This window comes from Melanostigma gelatinosum (assembly GCF_949748355.1).
Source record: "Melanostigma gelatinosum genome assembly, chromosome: 12".
NCBI classification, from domain to species: domain Eukaryota; kingdom Metazoa; phylum Chordata; class Actinopteri; order Perciformes; family Zoarcidae; genus Melanostigma; species Melanostigma gelatinosum.
This window is the reverse complement of record NC_136645.1, coordinates 26,114,051-26,139,126: the sequence shown is the minus strand read 5'-3', so window position 1 is coordinate 26,139,126 and position 25,076 is coordinate 26,114,051. Positions and strand designations below refer to the sequence as shown.

The window sequence follows — 25,076 nt, the reverse complement described above, 5'->3', positions numbered from 1 at the left end:
GAATATCCTGTAAACAATTTGATTTAAATGTAAAATATTTACTCAATGGAAGATTTTTAAGACTTGTTTCTAAAGCATTTAAAAGTGAATTGGCCTTCTTTGTATAATCCCTAGATGTGTAAATAGAGCTTTTATCAGTGAACCATTTGTCATAATTACTGGAGTTCAAGCTTAAGTCCGGCTCGTCTAATCATTCATATTTCAGCTAATGATGCTGTCCAAATGATGAGCTGGGATGGAAAAGCTGCAGGCGGCTGCTGGCTCTGTGAGCAGCCATCTTCCCAGCCTACATGTAGATCCAGGAATCTGCAGGCTGGTTAGATGGTTGTCGCATGTCTAGCTGTCTTCATCGATACGTTACTTCGGTCACTTTCCTGGAGGACCTTGCGGAGCTCGTATGACTGTTATTACCCGACATGTTATATGATCCGTGCATGTGAGAGCGAAGCTGGAGTGAACTGCAGTTCTGCTATCATGGAGAGGTGAACAACATGCAGAAAGGTCTCTGAGTCAGCCCAACTAAAACTAGAAGAGCTCGTAACAAAGTCTGACATGGACCAGAAAACCATCTTTGCAAAGTTTGCCACCGGTCTCCACTGCTGGCTATCTGTTGTCATTTATCGGCACAACATGCTGCTGTGTTTTTTTTTTTTTCTTCCCCTGAAACAAACTACAGACGGTGGTTCACGGAAATGCATTAACACGTTTGTTTGTGGCTGCTTATGTAGGAACAATAACTCTCTTGTACTACATACAGCGGCTAACTGATGAACAAAACGGGCAATTCAATTGATTTTGTCTCCACAAAATGTACAAATTTGCCTCAGAGGGCTTTACAATCTGTACACATGCGACATCCTCTGTCCAGGAACCCTCACATCAGAACAGGAAGAACTCTCCAAAAAAACCCTTTAACTGGGAGAAAAGAGGAGACCGTAGAGAGCAACAGAGGAGGAGCCTCTATCAGGATGGACAGAGGTGTGATAGATGTCATGAGCACAGAATGAACATAACAGTTACAACACATTCAATGCAAAAGCCATGCACACTATTATAAAATAATTATTCAGAACTATAACACAAAATAATTAAATGTATAGTTGATATATAGTAAGTTCTTTATAAAATGAGAATATACTCAGTACTTTAAATTTGTGAAGTATTTCATTCACAAGAGTACAAAAATATGTATCGATTTATCAGAAAATATGCTATATTGTGATATGTATAGTTATTGTGATATGAAATAACCTTTCTATCAGGATTTAGTGACCCCACTTATGTCCAGCTCCCACCTTAAGACCATTAGGCATTACCATACATGTTCCCTTCAACGCAAACCTGCATCATGACAGCCCTCGCCTGTCTGATCGGGACTGCGCTGAAGGAACATGTCTTTAACGGAAAGATATTCATTTTGGAAATCCCAAGTCAGAAAAACTGTCTAATACGCTGCGAAGGATCATTTATTGGCCTGTAGTAGCTGTCGTATGATAAATCTATGGTCAGTCCAGCATTTTGCTTCAACTTTATTCGGACAATATTTTACCAGTGTACTTCCACATTTAGTCACACATTATACTGGTAAAGCTTTTGTTCAAATAATAGAGATGGTCACCGCAAAGAAATTCTGCCTAATTGCTTATAAAGGTCAGGTAAAAAAAACATTCACACTACTTTTATTCCTTCATTATTTCCCATTGGTTCCAATTTGCCATTTTTTGCAATTAATTCAAAGCCATCAATGAAACGTAACCTTCTCTGCTTGTACTTCAATTCAAAAACTCAACAAATGAAGTGAGGGATTGTGCCGTATTCGCTGCTTTTAGGCTTTTAACCTGCTTTCATGGCTCACATGGTTAATTCAGCATAATGTACATTTCCAACACTGACACTATTAGTACAACACGGTCATGTCATACACGTCAGTCCAATTTTTTTCCTTATAAATACTGTTTTTATTCACCTTTTTCAATTGGTTTCTACATTGTTTTCTCTCTCACTATTAATTCACCATCGACGGAACGCAAACTCTTCAGTTTTAGGTATAGCATAATATTATCAAGGGCAGCTTTGATATCCATCCATGCCATTGTTTTCTTAGGGTTGTAAAGGTTGGCCGTTACCTGGCAAAATCATTACAAGAGTCTTAGACACAGCAATATCGAAACAAGACTCTGATTTTGAGGGAAATCGTTCAAAAATGGACAGTCATCAACGGATGTAGTCAGAACTTAAGTGCTATCTGTGTGTATGAGCGGAGACATAAGCAGTGAGAGGGGGAGCAGCAGTCTGTGCAGGTCGTCACTAGTCAACACTGTCATCGTCATTGGATGCCGTAGATTCAGAATGCTCTATCTAAGATAAAGAGCATTAAGTTTGAGACATAAGACATTAAAACTGCAATGTGACACTTTTTTTTTGTTTAGTCATTATTCTAAAAAAGGAATTGTCCAGTCTACTTTAAAATACAATAGAAAATAATCAGCCCTAATATTAGAAATGTTAATAATCGTTTTAAGATGTTACTATCACACTACTGTAAAAATCTGTCATTGCTTTTGTGATTAGCTTAGTGCTCGTTTGTGTTAATGACATGACACATGCTGAACATGCCTTATTTGATTTTAATTGCTCAGTGATTGATGTTGCTGGAGGTAGAACTCTCTAATTAGGACAATTTAGTGTTGCACTGAGGAGTCCAGCAAGACTCACTGAGCATCCACAAACATTAGTGTGTTTTCTTCTTGCCTCAAACCATGCATCACGTTAATTGTATATTTCCGTTGTGATCAACATGGTGTAAGTAGAAACTATTAACAGGTTCTGCAGCAAACGGGACAAGATTTTGGCATCCGAAGTGTTTTGGTTGAAGCAGTCTTTTGTTGAATGCAGGTAAACCGGCCGTATTAAGAACAAACCAGGTCAAACGTATTTGCTGAAATGTAATCTCAGAATCCACAATGATGGTGAAGGTCGTTTGTTTAAAATGAGCTTGTTAGCTGGCTACTTGTGAAGCAATCTGGTTTTACAGTGTCTCGCATCTCAACTTGCTAAACCGACTGTAAACAATGAGCGGCACATGGAGGGAAGTCTTGGCCCAGATATCTGCTGGCCTCACTGGAACCACAGAAACATAGCTACTTGCCCCCAGAGGCTTATCCATCGTCTGAGCGATAGGGGGTTGTTGTTGATTGTTGTATAAATTGTTCTGAATAAATCAAGCCAAAAAACCTGAGCTCATACAAAATGCTTGAGTGATGCTTTCCAGTATATCAGCAGGATGCCCATGTTCCCTTTATCAGCTCATCTGAACCTGTACCACTAAGCTCTCCCAGCTATATTACAGCAGATCATCACCACTGCACACAGATGAGGACTTTCTGGCTGTTACATGATTTAATGGTTCGGTTTCTGACTGAAGATGGATGGTTGACTTGTCACTACAGAGCACAGCACACACCTAGGCCCTGTGTCCCTTTTAGATAAGGGGAAGGAGAATAACAAGGACGTTAGGTCTTATGTATCATTTTATTCAAGATCTGTACAGCTTCTCCCTTTTACAGCTTAAGAGTGATGAGCAATGATGCTAAGCCAAATTGTTTATTGTTGTGGAAGTTAAGGTTGTATGTTTTTTGATTCTCTGCTCATGCAGTAGTGTGAACTAGCAAGATAATGATGGCAGTCTTAGTTAGTTTATAAGCCTGGCTGTCACTAATAAAGAGTTCGGTAAACCGCTACTCTGTAAATGGAAATGCATTCGTGTTTCCCTGCGCTGCTTTAAAGAAGTGCTCCTGCTCTGCATGGAATTTGTTTCGAGGTCAGTATCTCGACAACATGTCATCACTCTAACCACTGTCGAATGATAGACGAGCACCACCCGTCAAAGGGAGAATGATTAAGTATACGGCTACCAGATCAAGCAGTGAATGATTGCTTGTCTTGGATTAACTTGTGGAAACACAAGACCAAGAGAAGACTCCTGTTCACAATTCTAAACAGACTGCAACTGCATTTGGTTGGTCACCCCTGTGTTGTAGAATGACAGTAAATGAACCCTGATGATTAAAGTTTATTTCTAGTTAAGTCTTGCGTCTGTCAATAAAACTCAACCATTTCCTCCCATTAAACATCTTCGAACAGCTCAAAGTGCATTAACCCTCACTTTACTGGTTTAAAATGGAACAGTCACTAAGTGGTAAGTTGCATTGACTTTAATAGCTCTTAAAAAAATGCAAAGTGACATGCAGCTGAGTGAAGCTGGTCTAGAAGCAATCAACTGAGTTATATTCACTAGAGTATTGATTTGATAAAAAAATATACTAACTCATTGAGTCCGATGAATCACTGTATTTTAATTGAGGATTTTGTTGGCGTTTGTTTTTTAGGGTGATGAAGTCTTAAAATATGAAAACAGCAGTGGCGGGCCGTGCATTTTATACCTGGGCCTTCTGTGCTGTCCTACTGAGCTACGGTTATTTGTTGGTGTAATAATACACATATTCATATTAAACAGTTTGCTATGAGAACAATACCTTTGGAAAATGCAGAAGCTTAACTTGTCGTAAATAAAATATTTTCGGTGGACTGCGCTCACGTAACTGGATGTGTGACCTTTTGAACCCGGAACAATAACAAAAAACCGAAATAACCCCGTGATGACGGGATGCTTAGTCATTAACGGACAAATCCGAATCAATGTAATTAACACAGTGACTAGAACCAGTCGCATCAAACGGTAAGCGTGACAAATAAATCCACCAGCCGGCGAAAGCAGCACCAGCCTGCGTTACCGAAACACCGGCCGGCATTAACTGAACACCGGGCTGAATCTCTCCTTAAAACAAGCTGTGCTGGAAGCAGAGCAACAGAGGAAGACTGGAGCTGTGCAATGAAAACATAAGATAAAGGGGGAAAAAAGATTCAATTATAAAATAGCGGTAACTTTGTGATTCCGGTTAGGCCAGCAGAGAAGGCTTAGCTGGCCCTGACGGCCCACCACTGGAAAATAGACATTTGAGGCTTCATTCTAAAACCTCAGAAGCTTCAAATATATATAAAAAAATACATTTGGTACAGCTCTACTGAACAAACAAACCTTGACTTTGTTAAATCATCAGAATTGGAGTGTAGTCCTGGATTGTGATTGATTTTGAATGTCCTCATGCTGTCTAAAAGACTGTCCCACACGTTGTCCCTCCCTCGTATGTCTGCAGTGTATCCTCCGTCAGCCGAAGTTCTGGGCTGTAGAAGTCACAGCACTTTGCCTCAGGACCAAACTGGAAAAGGGGAATTCCCGATGTGTCGAGAGAGCCATGATGCAAACCCAGGTAAGGAGGTGTGATGGGGGATTGTATTTCTATTTTTCTTTAGGAGCACTGGACACATTATTTACATGTTAGGATTCACAGTCTGCCTTTTCTAATGAAGAATTAAAGTGTTTCTCTATAAAAGCAGTTCAACTTAACCACTCGTGGAAATGTAAAGGTAGACGAGCTACAGAAAGGGCTTTGACCTGCATGGGCCTCCCTCACAGGGAATTACCGGTATTTTCTCCATCTGCCCAGAACATTGGAACCTTCATGTTGGAATCAGGTTTTGAGTTGCTTCTCACCAGGTGCAATGGTACAAACAAAAAAGCAGTAAAACCAGAGATGCTATATGTTCTAACTATATAACCGTTATAAACCAACTACAGGCAGGAACATGAATGGCGTGCAGGGAAGAGGTCGGACAGCTACTGTGAACCAGCCAGTGAAAACATTATTATAGAGACTTTCTATGCTGCTCCCACTGTCTGATTATTGTTGCTGGACATGGAGATTACAGGTCAAGGCAATTATATATTGGCTGGAACCGATCTGTGTCTCATTCAGTATTTGTATTTGCCAGCCCTTAAGAAGAAGCTTATTTGTGCACAACATGCAACAACTCTGTTCAACTCAGTTTTGTGTGTTTTAAAAGATTTTTATGTTGGTATTTTGCCTTTATTTGACAGTCACGCCACTAATTGTTGTACGTTGGCGAGCTAGGTCTACTTTGTTTGCTGCTCAGTGAAACGTAAATCTAGCGACGCTACAAAGTGACTGAGACACATATTTTGCTAAATCTCATAGTGTCCGTTAAAACGTGAGCCTGTGACACTCGGCTCAGTGAGGAAAACATTGAACTGCAGACAAATCTCCAAACACACAGGATTCATGTATGGACTAAGATTATGACCCACTGAGTTGCACCACTTTGATTTGAATCACATTCACATTTTATTTAATGCCTTGCCTGTACCTGGGGCAACACACCTTCACCACCCTTGCATTGTTTTAATGCAGGACTGTTATTCGTGTAAACTTCTCAATATATCCATCTAATTACCTGGATACACACACATGTGTTGCTTTTATTCCCTAGTCCAGAACACTGGGACTGTTACTGCAATGGTCTGTGTTGTTAGATGGAAATGACATTCCAGTAAGTAGCTGCAGCGCTCGACCTGGCTCACGGTGCCTGTGAGTTATTGAGGAACCTTGTGCTCTCTTTCAAAACAACCCGAAGCACAGAAAGCCCGTGAAAGACGTCGTTATGGGATTATGAAAAGCTGGTGAAGATGTTCTGAGACGCAAACCCCTGGTTGGAAGATGATAGTTGCTCTGCTCATGCTGAACTTAATAAATATAACATGGCTTGTTCTTCTATTTTTAACACAACGTTTCAATCCTGAGGCTATGTTCTGAGAAAACAATTGGAAGCACTTACTGTAATTTAGAAGTACTTTATGTAGTTGGAGTGATTTTCCTATATAAGAAGCAATAAATTGAATCGAAGGTTCAACAAATGAAACGCATTCCATCCTTCTAGTCTCTTTAGCAACAGAAGATATCATGTATGATGAAATACACCATAAATCAACATAATACTGTATGAAATATGCTTTAACTAAGGGTTAATCCCAATATATATGTATTGCATTGCGATTTGTTAAATGTAAAAATATACATGAAACCTTTATCTGATCAGCCTTCAAACGTAAGGATCTTTCCTTCACATTTTATTTAATGCCTTGCCTGTACCTGGGGCAACACACCTTCACCACCCTTGCATTGTTTTAATGCAGGACTGTTATTCGTGTAAACTTTAAGACTAAACACTTGTCTCCAGAATGTCCTGATAGTCCCTGCTGGACGGACTGTTGTACACATCAGTCTCTACGTTTTGTTAATGGAGGATTTACCTTTTATTTGAATCTGTTAAGCTGAAAACTGAGTTTTAATAATATGGCTATTCTAACCCGATATATCGTAAACCTGGTGTATTACTGAGATGGTTTTTCAGTTCTCGTGTTTTTTAATCAACAGTGTATATTTCTTGTCTAGTCCCCAGTGGCGGCTGGTGGAACATGTTCTAGGTAGGGCTGTGCCACATCCAATCAATTTCAGCAAACATCCCAGAATGATGTAATGCAAAACAAATTAAGGTGTCAAACACGCATTACAGTTAAATATTTAGCATTTATTCCAACACGAAAAAAAGCAGTAAATAACACTTTGATAAACACGTCAGGACATCTTATTTTTGTCACCCTCACAGGCAATTCAGTATAATACAATAATATATATATCATATATTAATGTTCACGATAATATAAAACATATATATATATAAAAACATGTTTGTTGGGGAAACTAATAGGGAGGTAAAGATCAGGAGAAGTAAACATGAAGTGTAATTATGAATACTGATGTTAAATTAAGCTATGATGAGTTTTCACTGTTAATTTAACATCTCTATTACATGTTGATGCCTCCATGACCAAGTTAAGCAGATGAGACTGAGGACAACTATGTAGAAGAAAAGATGTTCACTTTGCATAATATGTAGCTTGACAGAGTTCTCATGTGTGTCCTGGTGTTCTCATGTTTCCTTACCTCCTCATCCCTCACTCCCTACCCTGGTGTTCTCATGTTTCCTTACCTCCTCATCCCTCACTCCCTAACTGTCCGTGCTGGATCTGTCCCCGTTGTTTTAAAAAGCCAAATAAGTTATTAACATGACTGGTGTACAGCTACTAGAGAAGCTTTGCATGTACTGCTTCCCTTTCCTGTTCGTCTGCTGTCTGATTGTGAGGTCAGGCTGATCTGGGATCAGCTCTGTCACCTGCAGTTTCTCTGCTGAAGTTCTCCTCTCAAACGGGTCATGGAGGAGCAGTGCTCGTGCTCTCCTGTAGATCAGTCTGTTATCGGTTTGGCAAGTTGACAAACGGATAACGGACCGAATGTCATCTTCTGTTTTCCTTTTCCAGGCGACAGTAGACCACTTTGAAGACAAGAACTGTCCCGTAACCGAGCGACTCAAAGGGTTCTACTCCTGCCAAGCCCCCCCAAGATGGGATGTCCAGGTAGGAAACACTTTATTTTCAAAAACACATTCCAAATTTGAATGTCTTTCATTTTTATAAACAAAGAGAAAATTCCCGACATGAATAAGACTGTTAACTTTTCTGTGAAGAGGGGGTGCAGCTAAGCTAAATGCAAACATTGGCAGCCTGTTTTGTTTTAATGTCAAACATTCTCATGTGTAAGATGTGGTTACCATGGTTTTCGTTAAGGGTGTTAGCATGCAAATTTTAACTAATTGGCACTAAACAAAATACTGTTGGGGCTGATGGGAATGTCATTAGCTGAGTAAGTGTTTGATCATAAACAAAAGTATTGGACTGACTGACTGACGTGAGTCTGGACCAAATTCTATTGCAAAACACCAACAACCTGAAATGTCAAATGTCACGGTTGCATTAGATGAATAGTCAACAATGTCATTAGGATACATCATTTGGGAACCATGCATGTCGATACAAACTTTGAATCAATCCCTCTCGTAGATGTTGAGAAATTCACTGGATCAGTGAAAACTTTGACCTGCTGGTGTCACGAGAGCAAAAGTGATTGGGCGATTCGAGCAAGAGAAAAGTCACACGATTCATCCTCTTGGGACATTGAATACCTGAATTTAATTTCATTGCAAACCATCTGAGCAATTTCATTAAAAACTAAAATGTCAGAGAATCACCAAAGTAAGTCAGGTTCATTAGCTGTTCCGGGACTTGCTTTCAGTTAGTAAATGCCTTTGGAGTGAAGGCATTTTTACATGTTAGGTACTACTGTTGGTTTTGAACATTTCCGGCCTATAACTACACATCACACTGTATGTGTTACATCACTGCTGACCAGGCAGCCAGAGGATAACATTCCTTTTACAGTGGTATGGAAAACAACATTCAAACCTACAGTACAGCTCATTGTTTCATAGTCGTTACTTAGACACTAGTGATGTGGCTTCAGGGAAGACGAGGTTGGTCCAGACTGTAATATCGCAACACATTTTGGATGGATTGTCATGACATTGTTCTTAAATAATGTATCGTAATGTATCGTTTGATGATCCCTGACTGTTCTTCGAGCGCCACCAGCATTAATATCTGAACAATTATTGGAAAGATTGCCATGAAATTTGGTTCAGACAATCATGTCCCCCTCACAGTATTTGGTGAACAATGACTTTGCTCACATTGGCTTGTGGGAACCAGATACCTGCAAACTGATGATTTCCATCATTATAAGCTGTATGCTAAACACACATGCCAACTCACACTAAGATGGTGAACCAGGTAAACAAAATATCTGCTAAACATCAGTATGTTAGCATTTTTACTGTGCGCTTGTTAGCATGTTGACAACACTGCATAGCCTCTTAGTCTTGTTCTCTCCTGCTCTACAGAAACAGCTGGCCAGCCTGCTGACAGACCTCGGCTGCACCAGTTCGTCTCTGCTCATTTATGAAAAGTTAGAGCTCTGGGAAGATGTAGTTATCTGCTATGAGAGGCTGGGCCAACATGGCAAGGTACACACACACACACACACACACACACACACACGCAACATACCAAACCAATAAATATGCAAATTAGGTAATTTTTTGTTGTTGTGCCTACATAAATAAAAAAGGTGGTTTTAGAATGCCTGGAGCAAATCTTTTCAAATTTGGCACACATGTCCAACAGGACTCAAGGATGAAGTGATTATAATTTGTTGGTCAAGGTTTACTTTTTATTTTTAAACCACTGGTTAAGGGCTGATGAAGCCTTGCTCATCCCATTTGGAAAAAGACAATATGTTCTACCTGTTCCTGTGTATGGCTCCACTGATGTGAGCACATCCCCCATATCAGCAGGATTGCATTAACAATAGTAACAATAAAACATTTGGCAATTAGAAATATGCCCATTTCAGAACCAAACACAGACTCTACAATAATGGTACCTCGTTGTTAAGCTGTAGAAAAGTTTAGTTCCACCCAAGAGTGAAATGCCAGGAATGAAAAGTTTGTTCTTGTTTGCATTTGCAAGTAAGTAATTACATTTAATTAATAAAGTAATTATTTTTATAACTAAATTATAATTGGCTGAATGCATCTGCTGAGAGACTGAATAATTAAAGTCCTCCCAAAAGGCACAAAATGGTTTAGTCCACCCCTCTGCTTGTCACTAAACACAGCTATGAGCTGAGTGACTTCTGATGCTGCCTGGAGCTCAAACCATGAACATTAGTCATGTCTTTCCCCAAGACACGCATATCTGAGGAATGTCCACTTTGACCTGTGGATGAGTTGATTAGAATTTAGTGGTCAAATGTCACGGTCACTGTGTCCAATGCGGTCTGTGTGGACACGTGGTGTTGATTTTAGCGATTCTAATACTCTTCTCAATGCTACTTGTCGTTTTGGTTCTTTGTCAATACTCTTATCTGTTATTTTTCCTTACTCGATAGTTTCTTTTTTATATACTATTTAAAAAATAATAAATAACAGCCCACAGCTGTTAAGCGCCAGCTCGTCGTGAACAGCGCCAAGGCAGCTTTCGAAGGTTTGAAGGTCTGACAGGAGGATGTAGCCGATCCGGCAGCAGGACACAGAGGGATACCGCTAGAAACCTTCATCTTCTTTACTTCTTCACTTGTTGACTGCTTGGCAGTGAAGAAAAAATGGGAAAGAACTATGGTCGCAAGGCTGTTACATGTCCCAAGTGCGCATGTAAAGAAAATAAATGATTTTAACACATCGCTTAATCTGCGTTATACAATAGAAGACCAGAGAGGTGTGTAGAAATGTTTGAAAAATCACCCATACCCTTTCAGGGTTAAAGTCCAATTTGAGTGCTGTGGGGTATATAGGAGGATTTATAAAATGGTTTTCAAGTCAAACGTTAGTATTCATGAAAAGTCAGGGCCCAAAAGTGTTCCCACAAAAACAGTACAACTACAGAAAAGGTACAAAGATGGTATTATCCACGATCAAGAAAACAGCTGAGCAAGACTAACACACCCCTAGTTGAAACTTGAAACGCATGCAGAGAAGATGAAGCAGTAGTACAAAACCACAAACATGATATATGAATAAGTTCAGTCCGTAATAAGCAAAGTTAAAACACACATGGCACAGATTTCATGCTGGTAAACACAACTGCAACAGGAACAATAGATGTTCTGTTGCAGTATTCTGTCCCTTTGACTCAACTCCCGTTTGATGCTCGGGATGAAGCTGAATCTTGTTTAAAATGTACACTCTGCAGTAGCCTCATTTTTGGTGTTACTCACTGTTAAACCTGCTCGATAATGCAAATACCTAATCAGCCAATAAATGAATAAAAGCAGCAACTTCATGTATAAAGGCATGCAGAAAATGGTTCAGAGTTTAAGTTCACACCAAACATGAAATTGTGATCTTGGTGACTGTGGCTAGTGTCAGTCTCCTGGGATTTTTACGTATAGCAGAGTTTCGAGAGTTTTGCTAAAAACTAAAAGTGAAAATGTCTTGTTAATGAGAGGCCAGTGGTGAATGGCCAGATGGGTTGTAGTTGACAGGAAGGCTCCGATAACCATGGATTATTACCATTATTATGAGGAGGATCTTGAACCATTTCATTTTGATGGCCATACACATACAGATAGAGACAGTACACAAGATCTTCATGGATGTATGTATCATCCCAGATCACAACGGTGTCAGCGAGGGACATTGTTCTGCCGTATTGTTCTGTCACAGAGGGGAAAAACTGCTGGATCGAGCAGTGTAAATCAAACACAATTTGCTTATGTGTTGTATGTGAACCTGTCACATGATCATCCCACATAATATCTTTGGACTATCTGTCTCATGGCCATTATAAACTATATTTCGTCTATTGGCACTTGCTAGATAACAGACAATGAAACTGGACGCCATGAACTCTGGCTAATTACCCACATCCCCACTGTGCAGACTTGGATTTTCACTAATGTACTATGTATTGTATTTGTATTAACATTGATATGCATAGCATGCTAAGTATGTATGCATGCATTATGTAGCCATGAGGAACTCTAGTATGCATTAGTATTCATACACAACAAATGGCTGACCAGCTTCGTGTGTTTGGATACTAACACACTCATTCAATCTAGGGTTGACAACTTTGGAGAAAAATTCTTATGAACATAACAACGAACATTGTTAGTACTCACAGCTAGCAGGTAGCCCGTCCAATCATTTCAGTCGGCCAAATGAAATGATTGAACTTATTACGGTCCTGTGACAGCCACAGATTCAGGATTATTATTTATTTTTATGTCGGAGCATTTATTTATTGATTGCTGTTGGACGTAGAAAAAATAACAAAGTTTTCTAAATTCCATGACCTAGAGATGTGCAGACATCAGGTTTGTGGATCCTGATCACTGACATGAATGTCTAACTCCTGACTGTGCAGAACCCTCAGTGGGACTCCTACAGGCTGCCAGGCCTCCGTTCCTCAAATACAGCCTGCTCTGTAAGTAAGTAAATAAGATGTATTTATAAAGTGCTTTTCACAGACATTAGTCACAAAGTGCTTAACAGGAGCAGAATTACAAACGTAAAAAACACAATGTGACCATATAAGGGCCAATCATTTACATTAATGCACAAAAAACAGAATGATTTCACGGAAACAGCAAAACATAGATGTGCAGGCGGAGCATTCCACAGCTTTGGTGCTACTGCCTCAAACGCTTGGTCACCATGGGTCAGACAGATCATTTAACATGTTTGACCTGAGAGCGTGAATAAGGGTGAAGTAGTTCAGCCACATATGTAGGAGTAGTAAACCAGCCACCAGTGTGCAAAATCCTCTAAATCTGGTGTAATAATAGGAGATGGAAATGTTTTAGTCTGTACCTGGATCTGCATTAAGATTAAAATGCATAGTAATATACAATCATTTGAGTCATGTGCTTTGAATTTTTACAAAAGAAAGCACCATAAACGGATCCCTTGCTCCTTCTCTACTTGCTTGCTGTCCAACCTTTTGACACATCCTGCTACCTAAGCAGGGATTGAGACCGAAAACCGACCTGCGTTAAAACAATGATGGGGACTGCGTTGTTTAAGGTGAAGCAATAAAATACCATCCAGGAAGTCCAGTTGTAATAATGGATGAATGCGTTTTAAAGGTTTAGCAGAGGCCCAAACACTGCACGGTGGTTTGTATGTCATACAACTCTGGAGAGTTATCACATGGGCAACTACTGTGTTTTATCTTTCGTTGTGATGATTGCCAGGGAAACTGTGGAAAGACTGCATTTGCGTTACAAAATAATCAACCAGCGTTTAAGGGGTTTGAACACAGTACATTGCTGGATGACGTTGCATTTAATTGCAGCAAAAGTTGAGCTTGGTTCAATTGTCTAGCGGGGCAACCCTGCGTTGTTTTGCTCTGCCACGGGACTGGCCTCATTCTAAAGATTGTGAGGGCTGCGTTTCGTTCACACAGGGCTCAAGTCAGTCCGACTGTGGCCTGAAACACACAAGCATAGTATCAGCATTTATGTAATGATTAGACATAAAAGAGGATGCAAGACAATCCAACAATAAAGGCAGATTGGCGTCAAACAAAACCATTAGGATTCCACAACATACACGTTGACTTATCACATAGAACATCTGAATAAAGAGGGGACGAGACAACACAAGATGTTACATTGCTCCAGGGATCATTCCAACAAAGTAACTTCTCATCATTCTGATCATGTACAGCAGAATGAACGCTGTAGCATTCCCCCATTATGCATCATTGAATATTAAATTCATGCCAGACGCGTCTAGTCAACATCTAGTTACACACAATAAACTTTGAATTCAGAGAGATTAAATGCAGAGTTTTTTTCCTTGTTTGAACGGTAGTTTGAATTTCAAATAAACAGTGATGGCCCAAATCTGTGTTTGTTACTGTAACTTTTATTTTAGCAGCTATGCCAACAGGAACATGATAGCGTGTGGTTAATTATCTTCAGTGTACACGCTGTAATACAAGCTTTGTGTATTATCTTTAATACCAGAATGTTGTTTCTGAGTTTTTTCCAGGAGGGGTAGGCTCTTGGCCCAGCGTCAGCCGTCTGACAGCAGGATATAGCAGAGGAATGCAGTGAAACTAAGGCTCCTTTCAGGAGTTAGACCTCCTCTCTTGACAATCTAAATCAAGATACAGAGATTTGAAAGGAGAAAATAATCCTCAGCTCGTCCAAGAGCAATCCAAAGCATGTAGTGGCACGGTGAGGTGCAACGAGTGCAAATGTCCACAGGTTATGTGACGGTCGCTTAACTCGTAACATAATCCCTGCCTTCATTTTTTTTCTCACAAACTTTGTTCCCAAATCCCCTCTTGTTTTACACCAAATTGTCTTTCTTATGTTCTTTTATTACTCTTTACCTGTTTCACTTTATTTAGTTTGTTCTGTTGCTGCTCGATCACCAGCACTACCTCACAGTTTGTGTTTACATCTTTACTTTCATCCCTTACAATGAATGTCTTCTTCCTCATCCATCTCTCTTCTGTTTCCTTTCGCATCCGTTGGCTTCAGTCTGAGGAGATTGTTCGCAGAGAGTTGGAGAAGAAGGAGAAGCCCAGTCTGTACTGCCTACTGGGAGACATACTGAGGGACCATCAGTACTACGACCGGGCGTGGGAGCTGTCAGGCCGACGCAGTGCCAGAGCTATGCGCTCCAAAGCCCTGCTGCACCTCCGCAGCAAGGAGTTCCAGCAGTGTGTGGACTGCTTTGAGCAGTCGCTCAAAATCAACACCATGCAGGTAAAAGATACTTGAAATTGTACTGAGATTCTGGTATCACTTTAAAATGAATAGGAATTGAGTGAATAAAACCAACCTACATTAAATGATTACTCACTTATAATTCCTTTATTTCTGGAAACCTCGTATTCCAGATGTGATGAACTCTACGCTTCTCTGTGGACACATTTCACATGCTATACTGGTAATGCCCCTGAGGCTGCTTGGCTAAATGGCTAAAAGCTGCAGGGTAACGGGCTCAAAAGAGAAGGATTGCCTTTTTCAGCATAAATTCAGTATAACCTGAGGTTCCATTATCACAGGGACAGACCTTGAAGATGCTATTTCCACAGACTGCTTACCACCTTCTCATGATTTGAGCATTTGGATTTCAATTAGCTTGAATGCTTGTTGGATGCAGTACACATTTCTTTTTTTTAGATTGGACAGCTATCTGATTCGCTCAAGACGCATGAAGCTCCTCTGTTTGAATGATGAGCTTGTGAGCATGTTGACATCTTATCAAGGTAGTCTCAAGTACAGCCTCACAGAACTAGTCTTATTAGGATTAAAATGATCCATTACTTTTGCTGACAAACAACTTTTGGATGAATGAAAAAACGAAATATCTCTGAATAGATCTAATACATGGATCTACTTGTATGCTTTCACCCCATATGTGTTGTGCGTGTGCACGCGTGTGTGTGTGCGTGTGTGTGTGCGTGCGTGTTTGGGCAGCTCGGAGTGTGGTTTTCTCTCGGTTGTGCCTACTTTGCCCTGGAGGGTTATGAGGGGGCTGCCAAGGCTTTCCAGAGGTGTGTGGGACTCGAGCCAGATGTAAGTAGCTACACACACGCACAATGTCAGTAACTACATCATAATGTGGAAAAGTACAAGTTTGTGCATGGAGAAAATAGCATTCCTATGAACCTCTCACTTTTCATGTAACACTCTTCATCCTTTTCACAGTCCTTGTCTAACACACACACACACACATTGAACACACACACACACACACACACAGACCACGCATCAGAATCAGCTACACCACTCTCTTTCACTGCCTCTGTGCATAAATGAGTGGATACTTAAAACAGATTTGTCTCTACTATTCCTCCATATGCTCTATTATTGTTACTATGATTATAATTTGTGTATTATTTGTGTTGTCAACTCTCCTTACTATCTCCTTCCCTCTTTTTTGCTTCTTTACTCCCTCCACTTTTCAGAATGCAGAGGCATGGAACAACCTCTCTACAGCCCACATTCGCCTCCAAAAGAAGTGAGTATGAGTATGAATGTGGTGTGTGTTGTAAATGTTTGTAAATGACATACCCACAATGAATCAGGAAATATCCCGAAATTTAAAACTTGTATGCATATTTTTAGTCAAGAGTTATCTCCAGGCACAAAGGACCTAAACACAACAGAGCGTTAATAACAACTTGTTCCTCCGCGAATCACCACCTTAGAATAGAAGAATAGAAATATACTTTCTTCATCCCCAAGGGGAAATTTGTCAACCGTAATGTGGTGGAGGGTTTGAGTGGCTCAGTGATCCTGAGAGCTATGTTGTCCGGGGCAGTAGCTCCTGGTACGGTCTCCCAAGGCAAACAGGTCTCAGGGGACAGCTCTTTTACTGTGTGTGTGTGTGTTCGTGGCGGTGTCTATCTTCTTAATGAACCGTTTGCTCACCAGATGTTTAAAAATGAATACTACTATAACTGATGGTAGTGTATTTGGTATATTCACGGTTTTGTCAGTTTATTGACTGCTAACTCTTCTCTTCTTTTGCTCTGTCATTTCCTGTCTGTCTCTCTTCTTGGCAGAGACAAAGCCTTTTGTACGCTGCGGGAAGCACTGAAGTGTAACTACGAACAATGGCAGATCTGGGAGAACTTTCTCGTTGTAAGCACTGACATTGGGGAGTTTGCTGAAGCCATAAAGGCCTACCATCGCCTGATGGACCTCAGGGAAAACTACAAGGACATCCAGGTAAAGGACTGCACTTAATGTCGTCCTGGGCGACATCATACTTCTCTCTCTGACGCGATGTAATGGAAGGAATTCATGCATCATACAGCTGTCATAGTGCATGATTGTTCTTAACACCAGTACCAGGAGTGCCTCACAGGAGTGGAGGTCGTTATGAAAGTGAAGAGTGGGAACAGGGAGTACATGTCAAGATTTACAAAATCAATGCTGAGATAGTAAAAGTCAAATGAAACTAGAAAATGCATTTCCTGCTGAAAATGCGTTGGAATGCTGAAATTTGAAATGAATTGCAAAAACATTGCTGAAAATAGATATCCAATTTTTTTTAAATTGCAAAAAGCTGAAAAATTCAAAAGTTTAAAGATTCCAACTATGAAAAGTCATATCGCCCCTCTCCTGAAAGAGCTGAACATTTTGATATTCGGTTTTATAATGGTTTCTGTGGCTTAAAATATTTCATCAGTGGTGATATTTGTAGTAGTAGAAGTTGTAGTAGAAGTATTAGTAGCATTTGAATAAGTACTAGTAGTAGCAGTAGTGATATTTGTAGTTGTAGTAGAAGTATTATTAGTAGTAGAAGTATTAGTAATTAGAAGAAGTAGTTGAAGACGTAGTATCAGTAGTCATAGTAATAGCTGTAGTATTGGTCGTAGTATTTAATATAACAGTAGAAGTAGTAGCAGTTGTACTAATAGCTGTAGTAGTATTACTACTTTTAGTAGCATGAATAGCAGTAGTAGTAGCAGTTGTATATGTAATAGTAGTAGTGGTAGTAATATCAGTAGTGGTGGTAATAATATTGATGGTAGCAGTAATAGCAGTAGTAGTAATAGTAGCAACAGGAAGAGTTACAGTAGAAGTAGTAGTAGTAATACTATATTAGCAGCAGCAGTAGTTGTTGTCGCAGTATTAGTAAGAGCATTATTTTTTAAACAAAAAAGCCTAATTTTGAGCTTGTTTAAATACAGTTAATCCATGGGGCTTTTATTTTGAAAGGGTGGGGCTGGGTGGGGGGAGAGGAGACATAATCATAATGTTTGACACATAAACAGAGGTTATTAAATGCCTGGCTTCATCACAAGCATTTCAGTTAGAATTCACTCTTTTGGGCTTTTATTTTGAAATGGGGTGTGTGTGTGTGTGTGTGGGGGGGGGGGTTACTCTAAAAGTCTCTAAGACCTGAATGACTGTATGAGAGAGACAGACAGGGGGGAGAGAGAGAGAGAGAGACAGACAGGGAGAGAGAGAGAAGAAAGAATGAGTTACAGAGAGAGAGAGAGACTCTGATATCTCTGGCAAACTTTCTCATTTGGAGATTGTACTATGTTTTATCTTTTACAGCTTACATGGCTATTGTCCTGCTCTGCCATATCTTTCCTCGTCTCTCCCTCTTGTGTAAATATCACTCGAATCAGGAAACTCATCAGAATACCCATATCTGATTGGCTGAGCTGCAACACGTATATCTCTAAATCATGTGTGTGGGTCTTTTATTTTAAAATGGGGTGTGTGTGTATGGGGGCGGGGTCCTCTAAAAGTCTCCAAGACCTGAATGACTATGAGAGAGAGAGAGAGAGAGAGAGAGAGAGAAGAAAGAATTCGTGAGAGAGAGAGCGACACAGACAGGGAGAGAGGAAAGAATTTGTGCGAGAGAGAGAGACAGATGGGGAGAGAGAGAGAACAAATAATTAGAGAGAGAGAGAAGAAAGAATGAGAGAGAGAGAGAGAGAGACTCTGATATCTCTGGCAAACTTTCTCATTTGGAGATTGTCCGATGTTTTATCTTTTACAGCTTACATGACTATTGTCCTGCTCTGCCATGTCTTTCCTCATCTCTCCCTCTTGTGTCATAACCATCAATAGAAACACGTAAACATGGATCCTGTGTGTGTAAATGTCACTTGAATCAGGAAACTCATCAGAATACTCATATCTGATTGGCTGAGCTGCAACACGTATATCTCTAAATCATGTGTGCAGCTTTTATTTTAAAATGGGGTGTGTGGGGGGTCCTCTAAAAGTCTCCAAGACCTGAATGACTATGAGAGAGAGAGAGATAGAGAGAGGGGTGCATGTGTGTCTGTGTTCATAAACATCACTAATTGGCTCAATCGCGAACACCTGTGTGCCTGAAGCCATTTCATGGAGATAAAACAGGGAAACACCTCTCAAACAAATCATCAAAACTCCCATAACCGTAGCTCCTATTGCTCCGATATTAATAATTGAGAGGAAGGATGACTTGAGAAACAGATCCTGTAAAAATTGTCGATTGGCGATCTAGAAATGGGGTACCGTGTTCTGTGGAAGATGTTTTTGAAGCAAAATTTAACATTGGTCTCTATGGAGCAGAAAGTTGGTTTTCCTCTCAATTAAAGGCTTCCGTGTCAAATGTGGAAATCTGTGGGATTCCACAGTAATTTTTCTACGACAAGGACAATATTAGCTACTTCTACATCCAGAAATGATGCATGAAGAGTGAAGATTGTGGACACAGTGGCAAAATACAAATGTTTTTTTCACAAGAATCTCAAGCTGCTCTTCACTCTAGCGGTGACATCACGCACTCTAAGCTGCGCAATACACACCCATTATAAAGTCAGAAAAGGGCTGAAAAATCATAAAAGTTAAATTGCTGCAGTTCAAAAAGTTTAAAAGATATCAAAAAGCTGAATTATGCGGCAATGCTTAACAGCATTCCAACAATGAACTGGGGAATGTTTTCTACTGACCACAAGACTCTCTACAATGAGACTGAAGTTGTTTTTAGATGGGCAAGTTAAATCACCTGCTGGAGAGAAAGTGAATTGAACACTTGGCTCATACACCCTTCACAGATTCAAATAGTGCAGCTGGGCTCTACAGTGACAGCATTCTGCATACTGTACTTGCTTTCACTGTGTGAGAAGTGTTTAACTTATGCCCTCCTACATTGCAGATGACAGTCATTTGTAATCACTTTTGTATATAAAGCTTTAGATTTTATTTGAATTTGAAAAGAATGAAACTGGGTACATTATTATGTTCTAAAGGAAATCATTTTATTTTTTAAAGGACGTAAAATATATAATAAGTTGATTAAATTATAAGAGTGTCAACAAGAAGTCTTGCCACACACGCATGACTGAAGTCTTTCTGCCATTATCTGCTTCATGTCTCTGGAAGCAAAACACTGGTGACGATGCTTTTTCGAGTGTCTTCGAGCTTTGTGAGGAAGCTTTAGTTGAAGAAAATAATCTTTCTTGAGTTGTGGTTGTGATGAGCATTTCATGCAGCGTGAATATAAGACATACACACACTGGTATGTGCAGCTTTTCTGCTCTGCATCAAATCTATAATGCGACTAACATCAGTTTAAAAAGGCCAAAAGGACAATTCAAATTTTCCTGAAAATGACAATTCACACTTTGCTGTTATAGTTGCTGTTGTAATAACAAAAGTTCAAAAATAGTGTTTGTGTGTGAGTGAGTGAGGCGTTCATGTACAAAGTTTGTCTCAACACAGAGCTCATTTTGTACATATTCTTACACCCAGCATGTAAAATCCAGCCCAAAGACAAACTAATTGTTTTTCCTTTCCTGACGTGCATCATAATCTTTTTCATCGTGGCCACATGCAGAGTCATTTCCAACAGCTAAAGGAAAAGCCTCGCTAAAGCACACCTCAGTAATTGCACACCCACCAACACATTCGAAGTAGAAAATCAACCATCGGCCTTGAATAAACAAACCAACACAGCCAGAGGCGGCGTTATTAATTCTCTGCTGCAGCCCTGTATTCATTTCAGTCTTGTAGCTTTGAGCAGTTTAATTTAAAGGAATCATCTTTCAGCTCAGTGGGACTGGTTGAACTCACAACTGTGACTCGGAAATGACATCCTGTGTTCAACTAAGACCCAAACTACTTCCACGTTTCTTCCTTTTGGTGTATCCATGTTTTAGACAACTTCTCACCCAGCATGTTCATTTCTGCTGGTTGTGCCACCATCAGTCGCATCAATTAGGCTGCAAGATGTGAAAGTTGAAAAGGTCAGCAGCAGATATGGTTCTAAGTAGATCACTTTGTACATGGAATTTGGCTCTGGACCTGTTTTCCTCCTCATTCTCTAAATTTCCTTTGACAACACAAACTCATAACCTTAAAGGTTAAAAGAGACCTATAGCACAACCTATTTCACAAAAACGCAGAGAGGAACTTCTTTCTGCCACTTCTGATATGCCAGGTCTTGAAGGTGTAGCAGCTGGTTACTCTCCACAGTAAGAAGGTGTTGATCTGAGCAAACGACGCACTCATGAGGGACACAATCATCATTTTCATGCGGTCCGATGACATAACTGTTTTTAAATGTCTTTCTGTACCTAAGAACACTGCGTTGCAATTGTACTAACCATGTGTGATACCGAAGCAGAATGTATCTTTATTTCATGTTGATGTTTTTTGTCTGCAGTGCAGCTTTAATTAGATCCACCACTGTCTCTCTCACTTTCCTCTCTCAGTGAAACAAACCTGTCAAAGTGTTACATAAGAGTAGTCTCATCACTTCAACCGACAATTCCATTTTTACCCTTCTATTTTTACTAACATCCATCTCACTCCTTTCAATTGTGTTTTGCATAAATAGTGCTCCTATCACTACATAATCAGATCTCAGTCCCATTTGAACAAAGCCTTATTATATTTAATTTTTCCTCCTTGTGGTTGTTTTCAGCCCAGGTCCCAGAGCACGAGAGTCGGATCAGTCGTGAAGGGGAGATAATGACAGGGACCACCATGAATTCCTCTCTATGGAATCTGTAGAGGATGACAGAAGGGCTTTGACTAGCTGATAGATTTCAAAGGAGCCGAGGGTCACATGGCTCAGCTTTATGCCTCATGGGGTTAAATAGGATACACAAGAACCGTAGTCACACACAGGCACTATACCCAAGATCCCTTGAGAGAAAATAGTAGAGGTTTTCCTCTTTTCCGTTGTTCCATCAAAAGTCCGTCATTTGTCTCATTTCTCTTTTTTCTCAACAGAGAGATTATTACTTTCCCACTTAATTTCCCACTTTAACTGGATCCAGCAGGAACCTGAATAAGTCATACATTCACCCTAATGCCAGAGAAAATATATAAAACCATGAGGTCTTTGAGGGGACAGTTTCTGGTAGCCTTTGTGTTCAGGTGTGAGAGGATGTGGAAGATACTTTTGTAGAAACTCCTCTGCGGCGTCTTGTATGATGTCTAACATGATGTTACAGAGTTTGTGTGCCTTTCAGTTGATCTACCTTAATTGTCACTGCAGTGACAATCTCATTCTTTTGGTCACTACCCAGTGAGGGTCTGAACGTAGATGGACTGGTAAATCTCTCCAACTCAGTCTGCAGTCTGGTACTATACCCGCATCACTGCTGACGCTGCACCGAACCAAGCCCGTCCATCTGGTGCTCCATTTTACCCTCACTCATGAACAAGACCACAAGATACGTGAACTCCCTAGCTTGGGAGCAATAAATCAGTCCCAACCCGAAGATCGTAATCCACCGGCAGAGAACCGTAGACTCTCATCCGGACCGCTTCGCACCGTCCCAGTGCGTGCTGAAGGTGGCGTGCTTATGGAACCACATTATCTGCATTAGCTGCGCCTTAAGATGAAGAAAATCTGCGTGCTGCCTGCATGTTTGGTCACAGCTTTTCTGTTGCTACTTCTTATCTAAGACTCAGTGGATTGTATTTGGTCCATAAATCAGTTTCTTCCAAAGCAGCACGGAGGACTAAGTAATAAGTTCATTTCACCATCTGTCACATTGTCGTTGAGTTTTGATTTTGTGATGAAAAGTGTAATGCATTTCTTTTTAGTTCTGATTTTCAATGAGTACTTTTTATTCAGTTTGAGTCTCGTTTTCACCATTTAAGGCATGATATGTAGTCACATTGTTGGTTGCTGTTCCTCTCCAGCTCAATGGGCGAGCAAGTGAGAGAGGGAGAGAGCATAGCGGAGGTCTAGAGAGTGAATGAAGATGGGGACGTAGGTTAGTGAGAACTCGCTGTGTATATGACCTAGACATTGTTTTATTGGAAATTGTTACATATAACGTTGCTTTGTATCATAATAAAGAGTTCCATACATAATGTTTTTGAAATGAATGGTGTTTCATCTTTCAAAGCTGATTTAAAACACCTGACTTGACCGCAATGATTGGAACCAGAAACATTAAAACTCAATTTATAGAGAGCAGTGTGAGTTTTCGTGTATCATTACTCGATAACTGTGGCATGATTACGATAAACATTGGAGACCACGACAGTGATTAAATGCAGTCTCATGCCAATGGCATCATGAGTGCAATTGTTTGGGAAAATTTCAACCACATTTCCCATAAACATAGTTGCTTTCCATCCTGTTGCGCCTTCATTGGTTTCTTTGGCAGTCCTGAGCACTGAGCTTTTAATTATCAGTAATTAAAGGACTCCATGTGTAATTCAAACCCTGAAACTTCATGACTTGTGATTTATCTTTGAACACAAACCTGATGTTGATGTATGTATCACTATTTTTCTTTCTCCTGGCAGATTCTACAGATCCTGGTTCGAGCAGTTGTTGAAAACCTGACTGACAGGCAGGGTGTGCAGGCAGAGACTCTCCGGTCCAAACTGAAGGAGCTCCTGGGGCGGATCAGTTCCCGGCACAGTAGTGACTGTGAGATATGGCAGCAGTATGCTCTGCTGTACGGAGACGGGCACAGCGCCAACCCGGATGACAACGAAAAGGTTGGTGCTAAAGATGATCTTTGAAATGTTTTCACCTGCAACGATTGAATTCATTTCAGCCAAATTGTTTCACATGCTGCCTGCAATGTAGCCAGCCAAGCAAAAAAGAAAATACACAGACATGACTGTATTTGACTTCTGCGTAGCCACCTAATACGATGCTGGTGTTATGGTGTGGTTCTTTTCAGGCTATCCAGTTCCTGTCCAAGGCCCATCGTTGCAAGGTTCAGGTTGGTGGTTGGGATAAAGAACCTGGTCTCTTCAAGGAGGTGATCAAAAGAGCCATCAATGTGGGTGAAGGTGAGCGCACCCTCCAGCTGTAGAAACAGACTCAGAAACCATCGTGTTGTTTTCTTCCAGGGATCCTGTGCGTTTGATACGCTGCTACTGAGTCTCACTTTGCCATGACTAAACCATGAAGAATACCTTTTGACTAAACAGTAGTAACATCTGTCGAACAGGAACTGCCTCGTGTTGCTGACAAAATGATGCAGATTTGACAGGATGAAAGCTTAAATTGAAAGCAGTAATGTTCACAATAACTTTTTGAGTATTGGAATAAGGATTTGTAGCAATCGTAGCAATCGTAATCAACATTAAGTTACCACTTTATTGTTCATATTCCGAAACCTTTTTTCTACTGCAGAACCTCGTCCAGTAAACCACAGACCTCTTTAGAAACTCAAGAACGCTGCCTGTGTTTCTACCGGAGAAACCAACGGGTCATTTTAGGTTCTTTACCAAAGTTGAGAGTCCAAACGTTGTTTCAAATCCTCTGGAACATTAAATGAATGAATCAATCAAGTGTTTTCTGTTGTGTACTATTGATATTTAAAGGTATAGGGCCACATGGGGAAATGAAAAAAGTCAGTTTTAAGTCAGAATTCTAACTTTCACTTAATTTCATCCACTTTAAACTCTGAACTCAAATACATTTTTCAATCGGGGCCCTAATCCTCTTCAGTAGATATTCATATTCAAATTACATAATGCTGAATCAGTAGAGTACTCATTTTAAGCATTTTGGCTTTGCAGTGCAGCGTAGGACTCCTCTTTCTGGTTACCAGAGGAAAGTAATGTCAAGTTGCAATCGTCCCGGAAAGTTTTGAATGTGCACTGAACTACCGGTAGTACCATTTAAACATGCAGAGAAGTGAAATCCAGGACAAAACACAACAGAGACTCAAAAGCAACAAA

At 40.2% G+C, this 25,076-nt stretch overlaps 1 protein-coding gene across 3 annotated transcripts in view; it reads left to right on the top strand.

Annotated features, from left to right (window-relative positions):
- Positions 1 to 25,076, top strand: part of ttc27 (tetratricopeptide repeat domain 27) — a 74,419-nt gene that overhangs the window by 47,695 nt on the left and 1,648 nt on the right. For 2 of the 3 annotated variants that reach the window (XM_079280772.1, XM_079280773.1), the window contains exons 10-18: positions 5,217 to 5,330; positions 8,297 to 8,392; positions 9,772 to 9,894; positions 14,925 to 15,152; positions 15,870 to 15,968; positions 16,361 to 16,413; positions 16,961 to 17,126; positions 23,682 to 23,879; positions 24,068 to 24,179. In XM_079280772.1, coding sequence (XP_079136898.1) covers positions 5,217 to 5,330; positions 8,297 to 8,392; positions 9,772 to 9,894; positions 14,925 to 15,152; positions 15,870 to 15,968; positions 16,361 to 16,413; positions 16,961 to 17,126; positions 23,682 to 23,879; positions 24,068 to 24,179 — 1,189 coding nt within the window. The remainder of the gene's footprint in view (positions 1 to 5,216; positions 5,331 to 8,296; positions 8,393 to 9,771; positions 9,895 to 14,924; positions 15,153 to 15,869; positions 15,969 to 16,360; positions 16,414 to 16,960; positions 17,127 to 23,681; positions 23,880 to 24,067; positions 24,180 to 25,076) is intronic. The other variant, XR_013772462.1, reaches the window with a different exon arrangement.